The 21,657-nt window shown below is 59.1% G+C and overlaps 6 protein-coding genes across 6 annotated transcripts; 3 read left to right on the top strand and 3 right to left on the bottom strand.

Moving 5' to 3' along the window:
* Positions 1–475: 475 nt before the first annotated feature.
* Positions 476–3,141, top strand: A1Q1_06134 (histone deacetylase; the record flags this gene model as incomplete). The annotated part of the gene is made up of 3 exons (XM_014321343.1): positions 476–641; positions 1,243–1,397; positions 1,462–3,141. The coding sequence occupies 3 exons, from the start codon at positions 476–478 to the stop codon at positions 3,139–3,141; spliced, it is 2,001 nt and encodes a 666-aa protein (XP_014176818.1).
* Positions 3,142–6,760: 3,619 nt separating this feature from the next.
* On the bottom strand, positions 6,761–8,361 carry A1Q1_06133 (uncharacterized protein; the record flags this gene model as incomplete). Its single annotated transcript, XM_014321342.1, has 3 exons — positions 6,761–6,826; positions 6,899–7,008; positions 7,221–8,361. 3 exons carry the CDS (start codon positions 8,359–8,361, stop codon positions 6,761–6,763), a joined length of 1,317 nt encoding a protein of 438 aa, XP_014176817.1.
* Positions 8,362–8,741: 380 nt separating this feature from the next.
* A1Q1_06132 (uncharacterized protein) lies at positions 8,742–9,452 on the top strand (the record flags this gene model as incomplete). Its single annotated transcript, XM_014321341.1, has 3 exons — positions 8,742–9,036; positions 9,158–9,368; positions 9,425–9,452. 3 exons carry the CDS (start codon positions 8,742–8,744, stop codon positions 9,450–9,452), a joined length of 534 nt encoding a protein of 177 aa, XP_014176816.1.
* Positions 9,453–13,332: 3,880 nt separating this feature from the next.
* Positions 13,333–14,139, bottom strand: A1Q1_06131 (regulatory protein cys-3; the record flags this gene model as incomplete). Its single annotated transcript, XM_014321340.1, has 1 exon — positions 13,333–14,139. The coding sequence occupies one exon, from the start codon at positions 14,137–14,139 to the stop codon at positions 13,333–13,335; it is 807 nt and encodes a 268-aa protein (XP_014176815.1).
* Positions 14,140–16,582: 2,443 nt separating this feature from the next.
* On the top strand, positions 16,583–17,103 carry A1Q1_06130 (ribosomal protein; the record flags this gene model as incomplete). The annotated part of the gene is made up of 2 exons (XM_014321339.1): positions 16,583–16,912; positions 16,969–17,103. 2 exons carry the CDS (start codon positions 16,583–16,585, stop codon positions 17,101–17,103), a joined length of 465 nt encoding a protein of 154 aa, XP_014176814.1.
* Positions 17,104–18,012: 909 nt separating this feature from the next.
* On the bottom strand, positions 18,013–20,365 carry A1Q1_06129 (uncharacterized protein; the record flags this gene model as incomplete). The annotated part of the gene is made up of 2 exons (XM_014321338.1): positions 18,013–20,115; positions 20,228–20,365. 2 exons carry the CDS (start codon positions 20,363–20,365, stop codon positions 18,013–18,015), a joined length of 2,241 nt encoding a protein of 746 aa, XP_014176813.1.
* Positions 20,366–21,657: the final 1,292 nt, after the last annotated feature.

Here is a 21,657-nt window from a genome sequence, read left to right as displayed (position 1 = left end):
TGTCGTCTGAGGTGAGTGTGGAGAACCAGAGTCCGCGGACAGAAAGGCCTTCCTTCATTCGTCGGCTGGACGCGGTCTCATGACCTCCACACTCGCCCCGGAGTCAAGACCTCCACCTTTGTCTTTTTCGTACCATCCGCACAGCGTCGGACTTGGCGCACTCGACGCCGCTGATGCCTAGAGTCACGTGTTTATCACATGGGCTTACGCTACTTACGCTACTCGGTAGAAATGAAAGCGCCAGGTCTAGAGATCTTTAAGGGAGGATTACAAAATCTGCTAATTGAGTTTGGATAGGAACCCTAAGAATTGTCCGTAACTGACCGGTTCGAGCCGTTAAAGACGCGGGCGCCGCGGGGTTGATGCGCTGATGGGTGAGCGCTAGTGCGACCATCAGCCAGTGTAATTGTCCGTTACATTGTTCGCGCCGCGGTGACGGTGTGCGCTTCTTCTCCATTGACCATCGAGCCCCCCCATGTCCGACATCGATCACACGCAGCCGCAAGGCGCACACCTCATGCCCCGGATGCCGTCCTCGCCGCCCCTCGGCCCGAGCGACACATACCAGGTGGACAGCGATGATTTCATCACCGACGAGGAGAGCATGCACCCGGATGAATACGATCAGCTCGTGACAGAGGGTGAGTTAGAACATAGAATCAGATCCAACTCTGCCCCCGTGTCGAGGGAAGGAGGAGGGGACCTGAACCTCCGGCCTATGTCATTATCCCTGTACTGTCGTGGCCCCTCCTCGCGTAGCTCGCGCTCTCGCGGTCCGCGGCCCACTGCTCATGGCGCATGGCAGACAATGGGCAGTCCACGGCCCCGCCCTGCGTCTGGCCTAGCTCTTGCTCGTGGCGACATGCGAGGGCCGACGCTGCCATGATTCCAGTCCGTGTGGCTTGCCCCTTACCTGGCCGTTGTCTGCTGTCGTCCAGATCTTCTCTCAATCGACGAGTGCTGTAGCTACCTCCCTCCCTCTGCGCAAATCTTACGTAGAGCGTATAGCCTTGCTCTTATCCTTATCTCGTCTTGACCAGTGACATTCCCAATCCCATCACTGCTCGTGATTCATTACTCCACTCCACACACCACCGTCCGCCTTCCCCGCACACCACCACCACCACACCCACCATCCGCCTTCCTCCCCTCGTCGTCACCACCTTTCACTGCTTACTCCCTTTCACACACACTCCACCTACACGACTACACCAATACAGCAGTGAAAGCTAATGATGACAGCCGACGCTGGGTACACCGAGGAGGAGACGCTGGAATTCGTCGCGCAGCTCAAGGAGATCGGCCTCGTAAATTTCCTGAGGCAGTACCTCGAGCCGCTCGATGATGGCAGCCGGCGCTCGTTGCGCAAGCTCATGCTTGCGATCGGGGCTGTGCCCGTGAGTTCACCACATCCTCTGACACCTACCCCGCCACTACCTGTGCATACCTGACGCCCATCAGCCGAAACACCTCCGCGCACCGGGAACCCCGGACCTGAACCTGCTGCCGTTCACGAAGGTGGCGCTGGGTCGTATCCTCCGGCAACGTTCAAAATTGACGCAGTACAACTCCGTCGAGGACGCTCTTGAGCTTCTCAAGTCGTCAAAGAACATCATGATCCTCTCTGGCGCCGGTATCTCCACATCATGCGGCATTCCCGACTTCCGTTCCGCCACGGGCTTGTATGCTACGCTCCAGTCCGAGGGCAAGTATGACCTCGACGACCCGCAGCAAATGTTCGACATCTCCTACTTCCGCGAGCACCCCGAGGTGTTCTACTCGTTCGCCAAGCAGATCTACCCATCAAATTTCACGCCCTCGCCATGCCACCTCTGGATCAAGAGCGTCGAGGATCGCGGGTGCCTGCTGCGCAACTACACGCAGAACATTGATACGCTCGAGCAGCTCGCCGGCGTCAAGAACGTGCTGAACTGCCACGGTTCCTTCTCGACAGCCTCCTGTCTCCGGTGTAAGCGCCGCCAGCCCGGCGACGCCATTGAGGGTCACATCATGCGCCAGGAGATTCCCTGGTGCGAGCCTTGCCGCGCCGAGCGCGCACTGGAAATTGAGGCTATCCGCGCGTACAAGTCCAAAATCCAGAAGCGCAAGGGCAAGGACAGCGACAGCGACGACTCGATCCCCGAGTGGTCCGGCGAGCCGGGCATCATCAAGCCGGACATCACGTTCTTCGGACAGGCCCTCGAGGACGCTTTCGACGAATCGCTGTACGAGGACAGGGAGAAGGTCGACCTGCTCGTCATCATCGGCACGTCGCTCAAGGTCGCACCTGTGTCCGAGGTCCTCAGCCATATTCCGCACAGTGTGCCGCAGATCTTCATCAACCTCACCCCCGTCACGCACGTGAACCCCGACATCTCCCTCCTCGGCGACGCCGACAGTATTGTGACGTACCTCTCCGACCGACTGGGATGGCCGTCGCCCTCAAACGGAAAGCCGATCAAGGTCGCCCCCTCAGACGGCGTCTGGGAGGACGGCTCGCGCGAGGCGAACAAGCATATCCACGTGTTCCGCTCAGCGGCGGACCCGCCCATGTCCGAGGAGCAGCGCCTGATGATCGGCACGAACCCGCTCGACGACATCGTGCCCGTCTCCCTGCAGAGTCCGAAGAAGAAGAAGGGCAAGGGCAAGTCTCGCGGTGGTTCCAAGGCCGGCAGCCGAGCCGGAAGTCGCGCCGGAAGCCGGGCAGGAAGCAAGACCGCCGGCTCGCGAGCGCCGAGCCGTCGGTCTAGCAGACGCGGCACGCCGGTCGAGACGCGCAGCATGGCCTCGCGCGAGACGTCGCAGGAGAGCGACGAGCGGCCGCCGAAACGATCTCGCCGCGGCTCCCTCAGCCATTTGCACGAGGAGATCAAGCCCGACTTTGACTCGGGCGCGAGCACCCCTGGCGCTGGAGGGGAGGACCACGCGATCCAGGACGTCAGGATCGAGATCAAGGAGCGGCTCGAGGTCACCACCGGCACGGCGACGCCGGTGCATCCCGAGGACCTGCCTGCTGTGCGTGTCTCGAGGCCGGAGGAGGACGTCAAGCGCGAGCACGAGCCCGTAGACGAGAAGGTCAATGTCCACCCGCACAAGGCGCTGCCGCTTGCTGCGCTGTTGAACCCGGCTCCGAACTCGTGATCCCTGCGCTCCGGCTCCGAGAGGGCTCCGAGACGGCACTGAGAGGGCCCCGAGACAAGCCCGAGAGGGACCGAGGGCCTGAGGTCTCTAGAACGACCGCTAGAACACCGATCTTATCGCATTTCCGATCTGAACATTTTCGGACACTCCCCCCTATCGAACACTCGCATGAGCGCTCGCCATCTTTTGTACCACTAGCATTCCCTGCACCTGCACCTCTGCAAAGCGCAGTCTGTACCATTACCCGCAATGTAAACACTCATAATGATGTCAAATACATACAACCAAGAGATCGAGAGAGAGAGGAGGAACACAATTGAGCTATCACTTTACCACTGTACGTCTTCTGAGCTGTCTGAGGGGAGCTGCCGGGTATGCCTACGCGAGGTGAATATTCGTCCGAAGAGCCGGGGGGTGAGACCGTCTGTCTCGGTCCAGTGGGATCCCGTCGCGCCACTCCCCGGCGCCTCATGCTGCCTGCGAGCGATCCGGCGGTCCGCACCGGCGTCGCCAAGCACAGCCGATGCCGATGCCCGGGGAGCCGTACGTTCGCTGTCAACGACCGACGACGGGGTCATGAGATGGGAGGCGATGGGCGGACAGGAGTTCGTTTCGGGCCGATGCTTCGTCGACCTTCGCAAGATTCGATGTAAGATTGGAGCTGGATGTGGGGAGGTGGAGGAGGGAATGTCGTGAGCTTGTGGAACGTTGGAGTCGCATTCCGATGTCGGAATGCCGATGGAGATTGGAGCTGGATGATGGAGGCAGAGATCTGCGCCATTCGTTGGAAACGGTGCTGGTGGGGCCTCATGCCGACGCTAGGACGATACGGGCCGATGAGACGGGTGAGGATGGTGGGAGCAGGCGAACATTGGTTTGCCGACCGATGGTATGGAGCGAAGCGCACGCAGGATCGTTACATGATCGTGCACGAGCACTTGGGAACGCGCTCCTCTGCCTCTTCCCGTCGGTCGACGTCCGTCTTCTTCACAGCCTTCTCCTTCGTGCCCTCGCGGTCCTGCTTGATGCTGAACGAGCGGATCGAGAGGTGCACGATTGTCGGGTTCGAAGCGTTGTCGACCGGCAGATTCGAGGAAGCCAGGGTCGCCTCATCGCCGAGAACGCGCCCGGAGTGGATCACTCGCATGTATGACGGTGCGGGCGGCTGCGCAGGCTCGCTCCATTCTGGGACGGTCAGCTGGGTTGGCAGACGAGATCCAGCTTCCTTCGGTATAGCAGTGGTCGACGGGGCGAGCAGACATAGAATCAAAGCGGAGCGATGTCTCCGCGATGAACGTGAGACCAGAGATCTGACCCTGCGCAGCCTCCCTACGTCATGCAGTCGTGCAGAAGACGTGCACGCCGCACGAGGCGTGGTACGTGCATTGAATCGTGCACTGCACATCGCGCCTTTCCGTCACGCTCGCACGCCCGGGCACAGCAGAGGAATTCACGCAGTACGCTGGCGCTAGCTCCATTGCACGAGCGAAACTTTGGCGTTCTGGTGCACGGCACTCGTCGCTGGTCCCCTGGGCCCCTTCCCCTGCCCCCCACAGCACCTGACCAGTTGGCTGGCCAGGTCCCATGTCGCATGGTCGCGAGGTTGGGAGGTCCCGGAGCGCTCTGCTCGCACGACGGCTGGTGCTGGTCCGCTCGTCGGGCAATGTGTGGGAACATAGACTGCGTTGCGCTCGCCATAGCCGGCCGGGTGTTGCTGGTGCTGGAGTCTTCCCCATCCCACGTCACGCTTCGAGAAGCGCAGAACCACCTGCCGAAGGAATCCAGAGAGTAAAGTACTCACCACTCGGCCACATATTCCAGATGAGCTCCTTTGCCCGGCCTACAGTCATGTCGGGGTCGAAGGAGAAGACGTGTGACTCGCCCGAGATGATGAGGACTTTGAGATATGTCTGGCCGTCAGTTTCCCCGAGTGCGTTTAAACTCACTTGGGGCATGACCGACTGTTGCGGCTGTACGATCGGAGCCGTTGATACCTGGCTCATTCGCTCCATGATGGTGAAATGAGGACAGGTGAGCGATTTGGTGGGTTTGCAGGTGTGTCGCCAGTGTTCGCTGTAGGCGAGGGCGACGTCAAAGGGGTGGTGTTTTGATTTCGATAATCAGATGGAGATAAGAGTGATGGTGAGATGAGGAAAGAGATGAGCCGAGGTGTATGGGTGGACGAGGATAGAACAGGACTGTGTCTGTCGATGTGCGTGCGTTGTGCGCCGGGTGGGTCTTGGGTGCGGGATGCGGTGTGCGTCGTGCGGCGTGGTAGCAGTGGCAATGGGCGCTGGGCTGCTGGGCGATGCGGGGCCTCGGGTCACTAGAGAGTGTGCTCAGGTAAAGGCGCAGGGGCAGGGTAATGTCTTGGCGCCAAGTGGGGTAAGAGAACTGCAAGCATTCGAGAGCCGAGTTACTCGTCGAAAGCCTGAGACTGGAGAGAGCTGCGGATGCACGAATGCACGAGGCAGTCCCAAGGCAGAAGACCGACCGGAGTTAGAGAGCTCATGGTGTTGCCTAGATCCCCGCTCAAGGAACTCGGAGGCTCCAGGAACGGCGCGTGCAGTTGGGTAACATGACCGGATGTGAGAGCCTGACCTACGCAGATGACGAGAGGAAGCCTCGTCGTCCCTTCTCCTCTTCCGGCCCCTTATAGATAACAAAGGCGGTCTTGGCTGTCTGCACACTCCCTGGGCGAGCTGGGCCGTACCGCAATCTGGCCTCGTGACTGGTCAACAACAGCTGCCCAAGCTTCCTTTGGTGGGCTTCCCCGGCTGCCCAGTAAGGTGGCGCTGATTACACCCCACCTCCCCGGAGAATAATGTGGCGTGGTGTTCACTCTCCCACCTTCTCGACTCCTGTCGCTTATGCCAGCAAGAGGACACGTTCCATGCAACGGGGAGGAGAGGCTGTGGTGATCAGCCTGGGTGTGACGGGAGCGGTCCATCACTGGGCAGCCCTGCGCATCATCTGCCTCTCGTCAGGTCCACGGCCCTGGCGGGGTACCCTGGAGGCCCCGGACAGGATCGCCCCCGACCGCACAGCCAACGAGCCAGTTATCGTGAGTTCAAGGGAGACCTCCCCCGGGTCCTGGGCGGTTCTCACCGTCCTGGGTGGGTCAGAGTTCGACCGTTCCGGAGCTTCCTGGAAGCCCTATAGGCTCCGTAGCTAGGCTCCGCGAACGTTGGTTAGCTTCACTGCGCTGCGCACTGCATAGGCCTAACGCCGCGCCGATCATCCGTGACCGACAACGAGAGGATGTTACAGGTGTGAGAACCATTATGGAGCCACTGAAGTCACTGCAGAGTTCTCGCCATGGCCATGCTTGTTGCCCGAATCGTACTGACTCAGATGTTGCGCCTCGGTTCCCTCGGCTCCGCGGCATTGCATTCTGGTATCATCTTGCAGTTTCCTTGATCCGCGAATGCGTGAATCCGCAACACAGTCGTCTGACTCCTCCCGTATCAATGTCATGTGCCCGCTGACGTGGTCACATGGCCGTCATCGCCCGAATTAACAACACGCAAGATCTGTGGCTCCGGCGGCTTCTGTGCCCATGCGTGCCCACGCACTTCTAGCATGTATTATAGAAAATGAAGTGATTGGTTGCGTCTATCTATTGAGGTGGGAACGGAGCAGAGTAAATCGTGACGCTCGCGCGACGGACGTTGTTCGTCCAGCCCTGTTGATCAGCTGAGGCTCCACTAGCTACGCCGCATGCCGCAAGTCAATGCGGCAAGCCAGATTGACTTACAGGATACATGGCTCTGGCCCAGAGCACGACGCGGTCGCCCTTCTGTGCCATCCGCGTGAGTGGGTGGTCTAAATCTAGGATGATATCATGTTGCAGGTGCACCTGCCCGGCTGGATGTCAGTTGTCATGTTCACTGGAACTCCACAAGTCTTGGAGTCGAGTCCATCTGGTGTTTCTCGCATGCCCCGGAGCCACTAAAGCCGAGCGGCCGTGCTGGCCGTGCACACGAGGCGGTGGTGCGCCCCGCACCCTGCATATGCAGCGCACGTAGTGTCCGCACATCTAGAGCCCAGGGCGCTCAGCAGATCCATCTCAAACTCACCGCAGACATTCCGCTGGATCTCGAATCGACTGCCTGGGACCTCGCGCCCGTTCCTCAGCAGCGAGACCTCGAAGAACGAGAAGCTACCCTCATACTGGCCGTAGAGGCTCTCGTCGTCGACCCAGCCCTGGTCCTTACTGAACGTCGTGATCTCTATCCGGCGCACCCAGGTCTGGTTCGCCTTCTTCTCCTCGGTCGGCTCCCAGCCTAGCGTCTCGTCGCTGCCATTGCGAGAGCGCTCCCCGCGCCGCTTGTCCAGCATCCACTTGGCGTGCTCCTCAGCCTCCTCGTTCGCCGAGATGACGGCGTGCTGCGTCCAGTACTCCCGATTGGTGCGAAGCTCGTGTTCGTGCATCCGCTTGCGCTCTGTGCGGGCGATGCTGGAGAAAGCGTACGCGGCGGCAGCCGTCACGCCACCGGCGATAATGGTGCTCGCGGCGCCGATGCGCGAAAAGAGGACAGAGGTCAGGCCCCCGAGCGCGAGCGAAGACGCCAGCGGGGCAAGCACGGGTGACTCGGCGAGCGGCGTCGCATGTTCCTTCGCCGGTGGTGGCGGAATGGTCGAGCACCCGACGGGGCTGGAGACGAGGTACCACACATTGCCTGGGGAGTCGAGCAAGCCCCATTCGGATTCGAAGCTGCGCTCGGACACGACCGACTCGAACTGCTGCGCGCCATCTCCGTTCATCGTGACCGTTGTCGTCGTACCGGGCTGCAGGTGTATGACGGGACCATCGTCGTTGTCGTCGACCTGCAGTTCAACCCGTGCTCCTGGTTCCGGCTCGCCATTCTTTGCGCGCTCCCGTGCTTCTCGTCTCCGCCGCGCCAGGGCTGCCGTCTCCTCCTCGCGGAACCGCATGTATTCGGCGTCCATCTCATCCTCCTGTCCCGTGCCCCATGCTAGTCCGCGCAGGCCGCGCGGCTCAGCGCCAGACGAGCGCACGCACACTCGCCGCGAGTTTGTGCGTTCACACGCAAGCCACACCTCGCCATAGTCCATGCACCGCTGAGCGATGTCGAGCGGCAGGCCCCGCGCCACGAGGCTATCCTGGATTTCCTCGATCTGCGCAGGTGTATACCCCGGATGCCGATGGGGCTTGAACTCCTCCCGGACGGAGAAGTAGCGCGGCGGGGGCATCATCGGTCCGCTCTCGTTCGTCGCAATGTCGTACTGGTCGTTATGGTGGCGATTGTGATGGAAAGCCAAAGGAGTGTATGTCGATGGAGAGTCGGAAACAACAGGAGGAGGCCAGTGGAACAAGTGGGACGTTAAGGAAAATCGCGGGGTTGAGTGGTCGATGACGCGTAGATTGCCTGCGGGCCATGGCGGCGGCGTTGGATTCAGCCGAGGTTCACCCGGATCAAAATGGCTCGGTCAAAGTTCAGACGCCGAGATTTCTCCTGGGTGCCGATTGCGTTTGATGTGTTGATCAGCCGTTCGTTATATCCTTGTCCGAGATTGCGTCTTCCCTCCTTGCACCACCACACCTCATCACACCCGCAACCATATATTATGCCACGATGATCCGCCATTCCCCTCTTCGAGCATTGGGCGCTCGACTTCATTCCTTCCTCTACGCATCTCCCCCGATACCGATACGAGCTCGCCGTCTGCACACCTCGCCATGTTGCTCCAAGGACATCTGGGCGAAGTACCGCCGCCCGCCCTTGAAGCAGCCCGACGGACCTTCCTCGTCCTTACTCAAGCAGATTGAACCAACCTTCGCCCCTCCCGCTATCACTGGACCACGCGATAAGGCTGCCGAGGTCGAGGGGGTCAAGATTCCTCCGAAACCGATCCCGCCAGGAGATGAAGGTGAGTCAGCATCGGAGTGTGCCTTCCTCCACCGTCACACGATCGGCGGTGGAGCCTACCCGGAGTCGCACGACCACAGCACCGACGATGCCCTGTGTCTCTGAGGCCAACTAATGAGTAGACTGCTGCATGTCCGGCTGCGTGCATTGCGTCCTGACGATATATGCCGAGGACTCGGAGGAATATCAGAACGCTATGGACGAGGCAAAGAAGCGACTCGAGAGTAAGGGCATTCCAAGGGACAAGTGGCCGGCTGTCATGGACGAGCTCGAGCAGAAGGAAACGGAGAAGAACGAGCCGGCCGTGGACCCATCAATGGCAGCTTTCATGGCGTGAGTATAGGCAAACTTGGGGTCGCCGAATCTTGGACCATCGCTGACTTGAGCAGTCTTGAAAACAAGCTCAAGAAGAAGTAAAGTAGCCCAACACCCCACAAGGCGAGGAAGGTTCGTACACCCAAATCCTATTCCCCTTGGGTGGCGCATTACCCCACTGCAGGTTGTGAGTAATGCGTCCGCGGATGGGATGGACGGCCGCTGCCTATCTTTACAGCGTGTAGCATCTAGCAACATGTTAGGACACAGCTTGGGGGTTGCCTGAAACTTCAGCTAACGTCAGTGGATCATAGACTATCATGCGTGAGCATCGTGCACTTGGCCGGCTTTGGAGACAGACTCTGACCACGCGCAGATATACAGCATCTTGTTAGCAGGCTTCGGCCGCCTTCGCTAAGGCAAGATCTCACAAGCGTCCTGTTTGAGCGACCCAAACTTCCATCCTGCGTTCTTCATCCTGATTATCCATGCTGCGCGCGCAATTCTGTTATTTAGAAGCTCGTGCGGTGAGCTGCGCTTTTGTCCACGCCAGTATGGTCGATCCTTCTCGCGTGTCCGAGCTGCTTGTTCTTGGTTGAGGTATGGCTCTCCAGCAGCATCGGATATCATGCTGTGTCAGTAGCGCTACGACTGTTCCAGTCAGGACGAGTTAAACGGAGTGTTGTTGTTAACATCGCGGAAAGGAACCTCAACTCCGTCAATCGCTAACAAGCCAAGAACGCGGCCTCCTGATACGCTTCCCGGTAGACATTCAACCTCTTCGTGCGCAGGAAGCTTGCATCAGCCTGACTTCAGGCCCGTTGTGCAGCTTTGCCTCAGCGCCTCGTCACCTCTGTCGAACGATCATCAACTCTTCTTGGTAAGTCTTCTCTGATTCTCCCCATGTGAGCTAGTCTTCTCGAGGGCAGCCTAACCAGAAGATCATCAACCATCTATCGATCAGGCCGGTGCGACCATCCGTCGCGACCGCCTCCCCAAGGAAACGCAGCCGATTTTGACGGTGACCCATGCTTTGTGAGCTCTTGGTTCTGTGAATCATCTAGATCTGCTCGGCGACGAAGGCCAGAACGGGGTGGGAAAAAGCATCATCCCGCGTTAAGAGCATAACTGCGTCCTGGCAACGTCGTCGTTCCCAATGGAGTGAAAAGGCCCCAACGACTTCGGCCATTGTCACAAGACAGCTTCTTTGGCAAATCGATCTCGAGAGGGGATCGTGTGTGATAAACAGAAAGCGACATTGGTGATAAAGTGTGACTACCCCCACAAGCTCGGCCCAGCGAGCTTGAGAAGAGTCCAAACTCAGCTACCGAAAGAAGGAAAAGGAGTAGATAAGATATCTCCAATCGTGTTTCAAGCTGGCCAACGTCCCATGTTTTGCCAAGCGGTCTATTTCAAAACAGGTCCAGCAATCGTTCCGAAAGAAGACATAGGCGGAGGTTGCTGAGCCCGTCCGGGCTACAGAGGTACGTACACGCGTCGTACGTGGGAGATCGCTCCGAAGCGTAGCAGTGAGCAACGAGCGTTAAGCTTTTGAACTCTGTTGTTGCAGCCTATCGAAAATTCCGAGACGATGTCATCGATCAGTCCGCGAAGGTGATCGAGCCGCGTTTGGCAAGAAGTTAGGTCACAGGAACATCGTGAGCCGCGGGCACCTCCACAAAGCATTCTTACGAGAACGGCAGTGTCAAGAAGGCATGTGTTCTAAGCCTGGGAAGTCAAGTCGATGACAAGCCGAAGTAAAGGAGGCGATGACGCTGCGGTTCCCTCGCGCTGCACGCCGCGATTGGGACAATCCTTGGCTCGTTGTTCGGCTCGGAGGATTCAGCGAGGCTAGGCAGGCCAGCTGACCCGTTTCATGACGCAGACTGCCCGTCAAGAATGCCCGCTAGCTTCTTTACTCGTGCCTCTCGGACTCGGAGGGATGTGAGGTACTCGTGGCCTCTCCGAGCCGAACCTCAAACGGGGCAGGCGGTAGGCATGCGTGCAGCCGCTGGATGCCGGTGGGTTGTCGCGTATCCTGGAGCGCCAGGCGTGGCTGCGGACCGTCCTGGGGCGTAAGCTGGTCCGGGTCCGGGTTGATTGGAGCCAACCGTCATGTTGTCAAGGAAGCACAGCAGCGTTCCTCCGGGCTCAGATGGCTGAGGCATTTGTCGCCCCGTCATGCTTGCTGCAAAGAGCAACATTGAGCGTCGTGCACCCCTTCTCGGCGCTTTTCTCCCGCTAGTTCATGGCTGGGCGGTGCGACTCCCGGCGCCGTCATCGTGACAGCGGGCACAGCGGGCAAGGCGCAGCCGGCATGGCCCTCGATGTGCTCGGGACATTTGACGATGGCTGAGACTGGGGTCCATAGTCCTGGGTGGCTACCAGCTGTGCTCTCCCGTCAGACCAGCCTGAGTGACGTCCAACCGGTCTCAGCGGTCTCAGCCGTTTCGCAACCGAGCCGCCGCCTCGTGAGATGTTTCGTGTCGTAAGTCACTCGTAATCCAGCGTCAGAGAGCGTAAGCCGCTGCGCACGGGCAACTGTGCCAGAACACAAGTGAATTGTTTCCATGCCGTCTGTCACGTCTGTCGCAGGGGACAGTGAATGCTCGAACGAAGGCCGGGCGCAGGTTAGAGACAGGTGGACCCAGTAATCAGTGATGACACGGGTTAGTCCTGGTCTCGCACCTCGAAACGTCGGCATGGATGGAGAACGGCTTAAGCTTAACGAACTGTTGTTCGGTTGCCTTGGCGTTCTCGCTCGTCTCGCTGCTGAGCCGTGCTGCGCGCTTCGTCATGTCCTTCTCGTACCCTTTCGTTCCTTCGAGATCTGTCGCTTGATCACGCGCCCGAGCCCTGGACGTGAGGAGGCAGGTCGACGGGAAACCAGCAGCTGGGCAGACGGGCAAACGGGCAAGGGCAGCCTGTTGCCTACTACGCTGCTGATAACGATCCCGTGGGAAGCAGTATTATGTCAACCACTGCCTGCAGCTGTGCCGGTCGGGTTGGTCGGGCTGGATGCGATCGGTGGAGCAGTAAAGCTGTAAAGCTTAATCCGCGTTCCTGCCTTTCTTGCTCGTTCCTGCTGTACTCGGCCGGTCTCGCTCTTGTTCCAGCGTTCGAAAGGTTCTATTGTGCACGAGTGCTATCACTGTCCTTCGTATTCCCTCACGCCAGCCTGCTGAGGACGGCTTGTCCGGATCGAAGCATTCGTTGGAGCAAGGCCGGACCGTTATGACGATGTACGTACGCATCCCCATCATCATGTAGGCTAGACAGATGGCCAGCAGCCAGCCCGTCGGTGCAATCCTGGCCCGAATTCCAACAGCCATCAACGCACCCGTCTCCCACACCACCTCTGAGTCTGAGCGGGAAGACCAGGCCACCCAGCCAACTCTACTTCCAAAGGAACGGGCACATGCCACTTTGCACCCTTACGGTAGATCATCGCGTCTGCGAGTCTGCTGACTCTTTGACTGCTTTCGGCAGTTTTGCCACCTCCCCCCTTTTCTCATCTACCGTCCTGCGCCCCGGATGGGCTGGATAAGGACGTGCTTACGAGACTCTTGGCCCCATCGGGTCGGTCGTGTAAACCTTGCTCAGCCCTATGCCGACGAGAAGGAGAGCACCACCAAGGGCACCACCGCGTTGCCTTGCTACGCGACGCCGATCGGCGCAGCATGCCGTCCCGACATTGAGGCCAGCGTCATAGCCTCGTCAGTGGCGACTGCTCGCTGCCTGCTCACTGCCTGCTCGCTGCGCTTACGCGCGCTCAAGGATGCTTTATCGTTTATCATATGTCTATCATCACCGCTATCGTAAACGGGCGGAGGGCGTGAACGCCAGGGGGTTTAAGGTGGGTTGGACCACCATAATACATTACTACACTTGAGTTGAACAACTAAATTACACGATGTATACCAAAGAGAGAGACTGTCCGGAAACGCAACGCAGGCGGGAGACGGGAGCGAGAGTCTAGATCTTACTCATCGCGCGTCTTGCGCTTGCCGAGAGAGGCGAGCGCGGCCTGGAGCGCCTCGGGCGTCTTGAGCGGCGTGCTGTTGTTGTTCTGTCCTTGTCCTCCGTTGACGAGAATGAACTTGAGCAGAGAGTTCTCCTTCTCGAGCGATGCCTTCTCCGACGTCAGGTTGGCGACCTGCGCCTCGAGCTCCTTCGCGCGGCGCTCCAGAGCCTGCTCACGCTCCTTCTTCTTGGCGCGGAAACGGGCAGACGCCTCCGTATTCCGGCGGCGCTTGTCCTCCTCGATCTCGGCGGGCGGGGCACCCATCTGCTTCAGACGCTTGGCACCGGTGATGCGCTCGCCGGTTTGTCCGACGCGAAGGGAAGGAGTGGCGGGGGTCTCGGGGGCAACGGACTCAGCGGCGGGCGTACTCGTCGAAGTGGACGCGGCAGCGTTGTACTGGTTCGTGAGGTTGAGCAGGTAGTTGTTCGGGAGGATGGGGGGCTCGTCGGCAAAGTTGGCGAGGAAGGACTCAAGCGTCGTCGGCTTGTCGGTGGAAGCAGGAGACTCCTTGGCGGCAGTGGTGGTGGCGGGGGTAGACGCGGCGGGCGACTCCTTGATCTGCTGCTGCTGCTGCTGAGCCTGCTCGCTGGCAAGCTTGGCCTCGAAAGCCTGAGGGGCGACACCGATGTTGGCGAAGAGCTCGTCCGTGTTAAGGAAGGACCAGAAGGCCTCCTCCTGCTCAGCGTTGAGGGCCGTCGAGGGCGGCGAAGAGCTGGAGGGGATCGCGTTCAGCGTCTGGAGATGGGGAGGAAGGTCGGAGTACATGGTGACGACAAGTGATAGACGAAGGGACAAGTGGCGATGAAGAGAGTGAGGGGAGCCAAGTCGGGATCGAGGTTTGTCGGGTTGTCGGTCGAAGGTTGGCTGAAGTAATCGACGCAAAGACTAGTTGGGTGCTAGTTGCTGGATGGGGTTTTTGGGGCAAAGGCTAGATATCAAGGAGAGTGCAAGAACGATATATATAACCCGGGTGTTTTTGGAGCGCGGCGTAGGGCGGGAGTGCTCTGCGAGGATGCGCTAAGTAGAGTTGGGGTCGTGAGGTGACGGTCGGGGGGTAGGGGGTGAGAGACAAAGAGAGAAGTAACGATATAACGATGTGTTCGGTGGAACGGTATGGCGCGGCGGCGGTAGGCGGACAGGAGGAGACGAAGCGGGCGTGGGCGGATGGATGGATGCGGTGGTGCGCAGTGCAGGTGAATAGCCAGTAGTAAGGCTGCTCCTTCCTCTGCGTTTTCGCGGTGGTTCGCTTAGCTTGGATGGCCCGCGGGCATGCATGGCTGGCTGGCTGGCTGGCTGGGCGGTGGCTGCTTGGAGCGCTCCAGTCAGTGAGTCAGTGCATGGGAGCAGAGCCTGCATGGCCGCAGGTTAATTTCCCGGCCGGTCGCGCCGGTGGCCGCCTGTCGACCAGCCTGCGCCTCTGGTTGGTGACTCGGGCTCTTCGGGGAAGTATGGAAGCGACCGCAGACGCTAGAGACAACCTTACTCAGCTCCAGATTGGCCTCCGTCGACTCACCATACTCAGGGTCACCCATTGGCGTTATTTGTCTTTCTGAGCACGCAATCGCTCATCCAATCACCGCATCACGTGACCCGGTTAAACGGTCTTCCCCCTCCTTTGGCCCCTCCTGGCCCCCCATTGCTCGCACCAAATTTGCGTCCAGAATAGCGAAATGCGCCGATCCTGACAGACACAAGAGATAAGAGAATGCATGACTTTTACGTAACTTCATGGCCTGGGGAACGAGAACGGTCACGTGTAACTTCTGCAGCTTCATGGGACATGATAAGACGCGCAGCGGTACCAGCGGTTGGCAGAAAAGTCCATTGTGATGGTGGCAACACAATAACGGGGTACGCAACCCAGTGCACCCAAGCTTCTAGCGTACATGTGCACGAGCAGTGCGCTGACTGATCGCTGATCTTTGGAACCGGTGACAACGTTCCATGGAGCTGCCCACCTGGCCACCTGGCGCGTACCACGTTCTTGGGGCTTCGATCACCCCCACCGCAGAAAAGCATCCGAGCTCATCGACATTTGCTTGCTCAGCATCGGTTGGAGCCACATTGCAACCCTGATCGAGCCGCGCGTGACTTCATGCAGGGATGTTGGTGTGTAAGCACGGAGTTCTCACGACCGTCAACAGCGTTTCCACCTGCTCCGTCAAGCATGACGTCCATGCAGGGTGTGGTCCATGACGACCTCTGTCTGCGAGATCGCAGGGAGCAGAGCCTGACAGCGGCGCCGCTGACGCCGATCTCTTGGAGCAAGTCCGAGACTGTCAGTCGACCGCGTGGAGATGCATAACAGCATAGACAGCCGAACGTGTGCATGCATTTGGGCATCTGGCCAAGGGGATGCCTAATTGTAACCTCATTATCTGCCTCTGAAGAAGATACAGCAGTTGCGACATGCTGCTCAACGTAAGCCGTAATGAGTGCGAGGGCAGCCCCGTCGATCGCCTTAGTCGACGATCGCCGTCGGTCCGCGCGAGTACGAAAGCGGAAAGGCGAAGCTTAGCGGTCTGCTATGCATGGTGCAGTGTGGTTGGTCCTCGTTATCAGATAGACAATGACGTCCCACGCGTCCTAAGGCTGGGGGTCGAGCTGGCCTTCGACGGAATCAAATGCAGGTTGAAGCGAAACTGTCGGACATAAGAAAATATTGTTCGTGTAACTCCGACTTGGGCTCTGCAAAGCTTACGTAAACCGACCTTGAAGGGACTCGGCTGCCAGTGGAAGCGCTGTTAGGTGGCCAAGATCGAAACCAACCATCAAGCTATCAGAGGTAGTGGACGACATGGTGAGTACGACCGACGAGCAGGACACGGCCCCGACACGATCACGAACGACATCGACACCCGCGCGAACCGACGACGACGAAAAAGACGACGATCGAGAAGGAACGGTTGGAAAGGCTGGAAAGTTGAAGCTTTGGGGAAGATGTCGACTGGGTAGTCGGGAGGAAGCGTTCGCGACGGGCAGTTTTGAAGTGATGAGCAAGACGCTGCAGACGAGAATAGCGTGCTGTGTTTGTCGTGATTGCCGAGAAGCTGGAACTATCGTCCAAACGCTTCGTCCGGATTCGTGTCAACAAGTGCAACCGAAGTACCTACCATCTTTCGACCTACCAACACATCGACCGAGTGATCGTGAACGAGCCGTGTCCTGCTCGAACAAGCTCTCCGCCACAGTTTGCCGTGAGCTAACAATGCAGTCGCAGCAGCAGCCTTCCACTTTCAAGCGCTTTGTCGAGGTCGGCCGTGTCGTCCTCGTCAACGACGGTCCCTCGGCCGGCAAGCTCGCCGTCATCGCCGAGATCATCGACCACAACCGCGCCCTCATTGACGGCCCCGCTACTGGCGTTCCCCGCCAGCAGTTCCCCTACCGCCACCTCATCCTCACCCCCTACACCCTCGCCAAGCTTCCCCGCGCCGCCGGCTCCGGTGCCGTCAAGAAGGCTTTCGAGAAGTCTGGTGTTGAGGACAAGTGGGCTTCGTCCGCCTGGGCCAAGAAGCTCGCTGCCCGTGAGGCTCGCAAGGTGAGTAAGAGATGTGGGGTAGGATCGAGCACACGGAATCGATCCTACACGCACAGCTGAGTTTCCGCACAATGGTAGCTGACATTCAGGCCACCACCGACTTCGACCGCTTCCAGATCATGATCGCCAAGAAGCAGCGCAGGGATCTCGCTCGCAAGGCTTACGCCAAGGAGCGCAAGGCTAACGCCTAAGTGTATTCTTGGAGTCCTTGTTTGGTGTACTTAGGGGAGGAGTGGACGGTGACGCTTTCCATTAAAATCGTCGCTCTGATGACATGCTCATTCGCATCTGCACACTGTATTCAGAACAAACCCGAAGCACGCACAGAACACACAAGCAGCGCGCGCGTTGCAGCACGACTGAGAACAGGGCTGGGACGCTGTCAGAGGAGCTGGAATTGAGCATCGGAACATGCTGTGGGCCGGGACAAGACATTACGGGCAGCTGGCAGCTAGAAGGCCGATCGGCAGGAAGCCTGCCAGGGAGCTAGCTCAGAGAGAAGAAACTTGGCCGAAACTGTTCACCAAGTCACGTGAGAGTCTTAAGCGCACGTGGCAACAACGCCCAACATCTGCATACAGGGTGGCAGACTGTGTGCCTGCGAACCTGCAGGTTACTCGGTATGTAATCAGCAAGCCCCAGTAGGGTACGTTCCAAGCCACAGCAGAGTTTCTCACCAGGGACAGAAGAAGAAAGGTCAGACAAAGTGGTCGCGGGACTGAGAGGCGCAGGCGAAATGCAGATGTATTGAAGCTGCGCATCAGAAGAGCTCCACACCTTGACACGACTTTGGCCGACACGGTCTCGGGCAGTAGTGTGGCTCAGAGAGTCAGTAACCGGGGTGAGACACATTCAGCCCGAGTGAGAGGTGAGGTATACGGGCGCCGAGCAAGTCACACAAGTCAATGACAGTGAATGAGCCATGTGGCGTGAATAAAAATGCATACATGGATAAGTATAGTTGCTTATGATTTATAGGTGTGTTGTGCGGGGCAGGCGCCCCGAGCCATGTTGTGGTCGTAGTTGTTACAGTTGATGAAAGGAGGCTTGAAGAAAATGATCGTCCTGAAGGAGAAGCCCAAGAGGAATGAAAGGAAAAACTAGTCGCCGCGCTGCGGCTGAGGAACAGAGACGGGAAGCTGTGCCTCTTCATCAAGGCGTTGGACGATGCTCATCTCGGGGTCGACAAAGGAGACAGTAGGGCTCTTGGCTCCAGCACCGTTACGGCTGCCCGTGCCCGTCCTCGAGCCAGTGCCCACGACTTGCACGGGCAGGCTGCTGCTTCCATGGTTGGACTGGGCGGTGCCGCTCCTCTTGGGCCACCTGAACGGTCCCAGGCCCGGGATACCTGACCCGTGCCCGTGTCCGTGGCCGCTGGATCGGCCGGACCGGTGCTGGTTCAGCGTACCGCGCCTCACGCGGCGGCGCACAACGCGTTTCGTGTGGAACTCGACCGCACCGTAGATGACGAGGTTGAGCAGACCCTGCCCAAAGATCATCCAGCGACTCATGGCGCGCACGCCCGTGGGCGGGTTGCCGACAAAGTCGTAGATGATGCGCACGGTCGAGACGCCGAAGAGCAGCACATAGCCGAGCGGGAACCAGAGCATGAGCAGCGCCGTCTTGCGGTTCAGATAGCTGCTCATAGACTCTTGGATGTACTCGGACGAGTGGTGCGAGGCCTGCGTTCCTTGCCCGACGCCGGCGCCGTCAGAACGCAGCATCGCGAGCAGGTCCATGTCATCGTCGTCTATTGACTCCGGAGACGCGACGGGCACAAGACCCTTCTCGAGGTCGAGCACCGAGGAGTTTTCGGGGTTGGGCAGGAGCATGGGCTTCGGGCACAGGATCTCGGAGGACGTCTGCGCCAGCGTCCCCGGCGTGCTTGGCGCGGACTGGGTCGGGTTAAATGTCCGACGGGAGGGGGAGTCGAGGTCCACCGCCGTCGTGCCGTCACTCGTACCCGAGATGGCGCGCTGCACCGCAATGTCGGGAAGCTCCATGGTGTCCATCTCCTTTTCCTTCTCCTTCTCCTCGCCCTCGACCTCCTGCTTGATCTCCTGCGGCGCCTCTGCAATAGGCGTCTCGTCGTGCTCGTGCTCGTGCTCGTGCTCATCCTCCTCGTGCACAGTGTTCGTGGGGCTCATCAATGGTGGGGAGAACACCCTCTGGTGCTGCGGGAAGTTGGCGAGTGTCGAATTCGGTCGTCGGATGAAGCCAGCGAGCAGCGAGTTCTGCCTGTCGTTGCGGTCCGAGCCGCCGTATCGCTGTCCATCGACTTGGAAGGGCGGAAGCTCGACACGCTCCCAGGGCGGGATCCCGTCGTCCTCCGCCACCACCGGCTTGCGGTGCAGGAGGTGCGGGTTGAAGTGAGGGAAGTGTGGCATGTGCATGTGCGGCATGTGGGGCATGTGCAGGTGCGGGAGGTGCGTGTGGTGGTGTCGCGTGCGCTCTGGCGGGGCGGATTTCGAATCTCCCCTGGAGGGGAGGGAGGACTTGCCCAGGCTTGAAGTCTCAGTGTGGTGTTCATCGATGATGATCGTCTTCTCCTGCTTCGTGAAGAGCCTCTTTCGGCGGCTCTTGCTCCGGCTGTTGAGCCAGGAGCCCTTTAGGCCGTGCGACCAGGAGGAGCCGCTGTCGTTGCTGAAGCCCGTGCGGATCTTGTCCGGCCGCTTCAAGAATACGTACAGCTTGCCGTACAGGATCGCGATGACGACAAAGACGACGCCGCGGGGGAGGAACTGAATCAGCTCGCCGAATAGCCCGCTGTCGTCCTGGTAGTAGCAGATTCCGCCCGTGGGACCATAGCCGTAGAGCACGTAGCCGACGACGGAGACGGCGAAGGAGATTGCCCACACGAACAGCCAGTTCCAGTACCAGTACTTCTCGAGCAGAATGGTTGTATTGCTGAGGGGGTGGATCAGGATCATGAATGTCGTGAACGCCAGAGCGAGCGTCCAAAGGTGCTGAGAGAAGACGATGGCCGTAAAGGTCACGCCGAGACCGTCGCACTCTACGCTGTCCTTCACTAGCGGGTGGCCGGCGAGCTGCTGAATGCATCCGATCAGACCTGTGATACCCATCATGAGGTCGGACACAATGAGTGACTGCACAAGTCGCATGCGTGTGGTCGATCCGCGGCCACGGAGCTCGTTACGCAGTGTGTTGCCGAGAATAATCAGCGAACCGATCGTGGTCAGGATCTAATGGGTCAGCAAGAGTTCATCGAGAGGTCCTTTCGCCACGTCCGTCCCACTAAGGTATATATCGATTTGTGTCGGACAGGAACACGGCGCCAAGACAACTTGCACTCACCAGGATCACAATGTCCACGGCGACGACCCAGGTGTCGTTCTCGACGTTTGTAATCTGCGCCGCAATGTGCGCGACATGCTCAATTTCGATCTCGACATACTTGTCGGTTTCGTTCAGGGCGGTATTGATGTCAAACATGGTGTACTAGCGCCTGCGGCCTGGGGCCGAGACAGTCGTTGCTCCTTGGGTTGCGACGTCGCTGCTGAGTTACTCTAGTCGAAGAGGAGAGGAGGAGGGAGAGGTGTGAGTCTGCTGCGTTGCGTATCACTTCGTGTAGCCAGATGCTGGTGGTATCGGGCTTTCAATTTTTCGGTGACCAGATCTGTCGGAGACTCGGTTACGTTGTCTGAACTCTCCGTTTCGGGCGTCTGTCGTCGTCGTTCAGTCGCTCGTCGTCGCTGTTCGTCTGTCTAAGCAAGAGAGTATGTCAAGATGAAAGTCGACAGAGAACGGCTCAGCTAGAATTTGCCCACTGCTCTGCTGATGACGCCCGGACGAGCCGGACGAGTGCCCATCTCGTTGCCGCCCCCGCTTGCCGCTGTGCCGTTCCAGCAAAAGCAAGGGTGATGGCGTTCGGTGTATTCGCGGCCCTTACGACAGACCCACGCCCCCGGCGCCCAGGCCGGGGGTAGTGGTGGCCGAGAGCTCTGCGCAGCTGTAACAGCGCAGCTCTGCTCTCACCCGGAGCCGATGAGTCGCTCCACAGCGCTGAAAGCCGGACGAGGGTGGACGAGGGTCGAGGGAGACGAGAGGGATGCGAGAGGGGTTAATGAGACATGAAAAAGCCACTTATCTTATCCCCTGGGAGCCCTTCAGGAACGCGCTGTCCCTGGGCAACAGAGTCGCCGGTCTGGTCGGATGAAGATATTGGCAGAGCAGAGGGGCAGTGCTGGCAGAGGTTGTTCGGTGCGTTTGTGCGTTGGTTTCCAGAATCCAGGGAACACAAAAATGGGCCGGCGCAAGCGCTGGCTTGGCATCAGTAGTGAGCCTGCGTAGAGCACAGAAATCAGTCAGGGTCTATCAAGATGTGGCAGAAATTCCACCGATGAATCAGAATACGAGACACACTACTCATCACCTCAGCCGGCCACCGAGACCTGCTGCCCCTGCTCCCCTCGTCCCTTCATTAGAAACAAGCCAAGGTCGACCCACGGACGCAGAGTATGTAATCTCACTTGGTCCTATGGACAGGTGGCTGCGGACCTGAATTCGACCTGCCAAAAGATGGCACGGAGACATTCCGATGTCCCCCAACTTCACTACCAGGTATGCTGACAGGGCCTGAGGGGCCTGAATTCAGCGGGAAGCATCAGATCTCATCTCCAGTCTTTTGTATCGGGCAGCACAGCCAGATCCTCCGAATCCGGTGACTCGGACGTGACCCGGGTTACGAACCGGTAGATCTAGGCATGCACGCGGGCCGCCGGCCG

This window comes from Trichosporon asahii (assembly GCF_000293215.1).
Source record: "Trichosporon asahii var. asahii CBS 2479 unplaced genomic scaffold scaffold00075, whole genome shotgun sequence".
Classification (NCBI taxonomy): Eukaryota; Fungi; Basidiomycota; class Tremellomycetes; order Trichosporonales; family Trichosporonaceae; genus Trichosporon; species Trichosporon asahii.
This window is presented reverse-complemented; position numbering and strand designations above follow the sequence as displayed.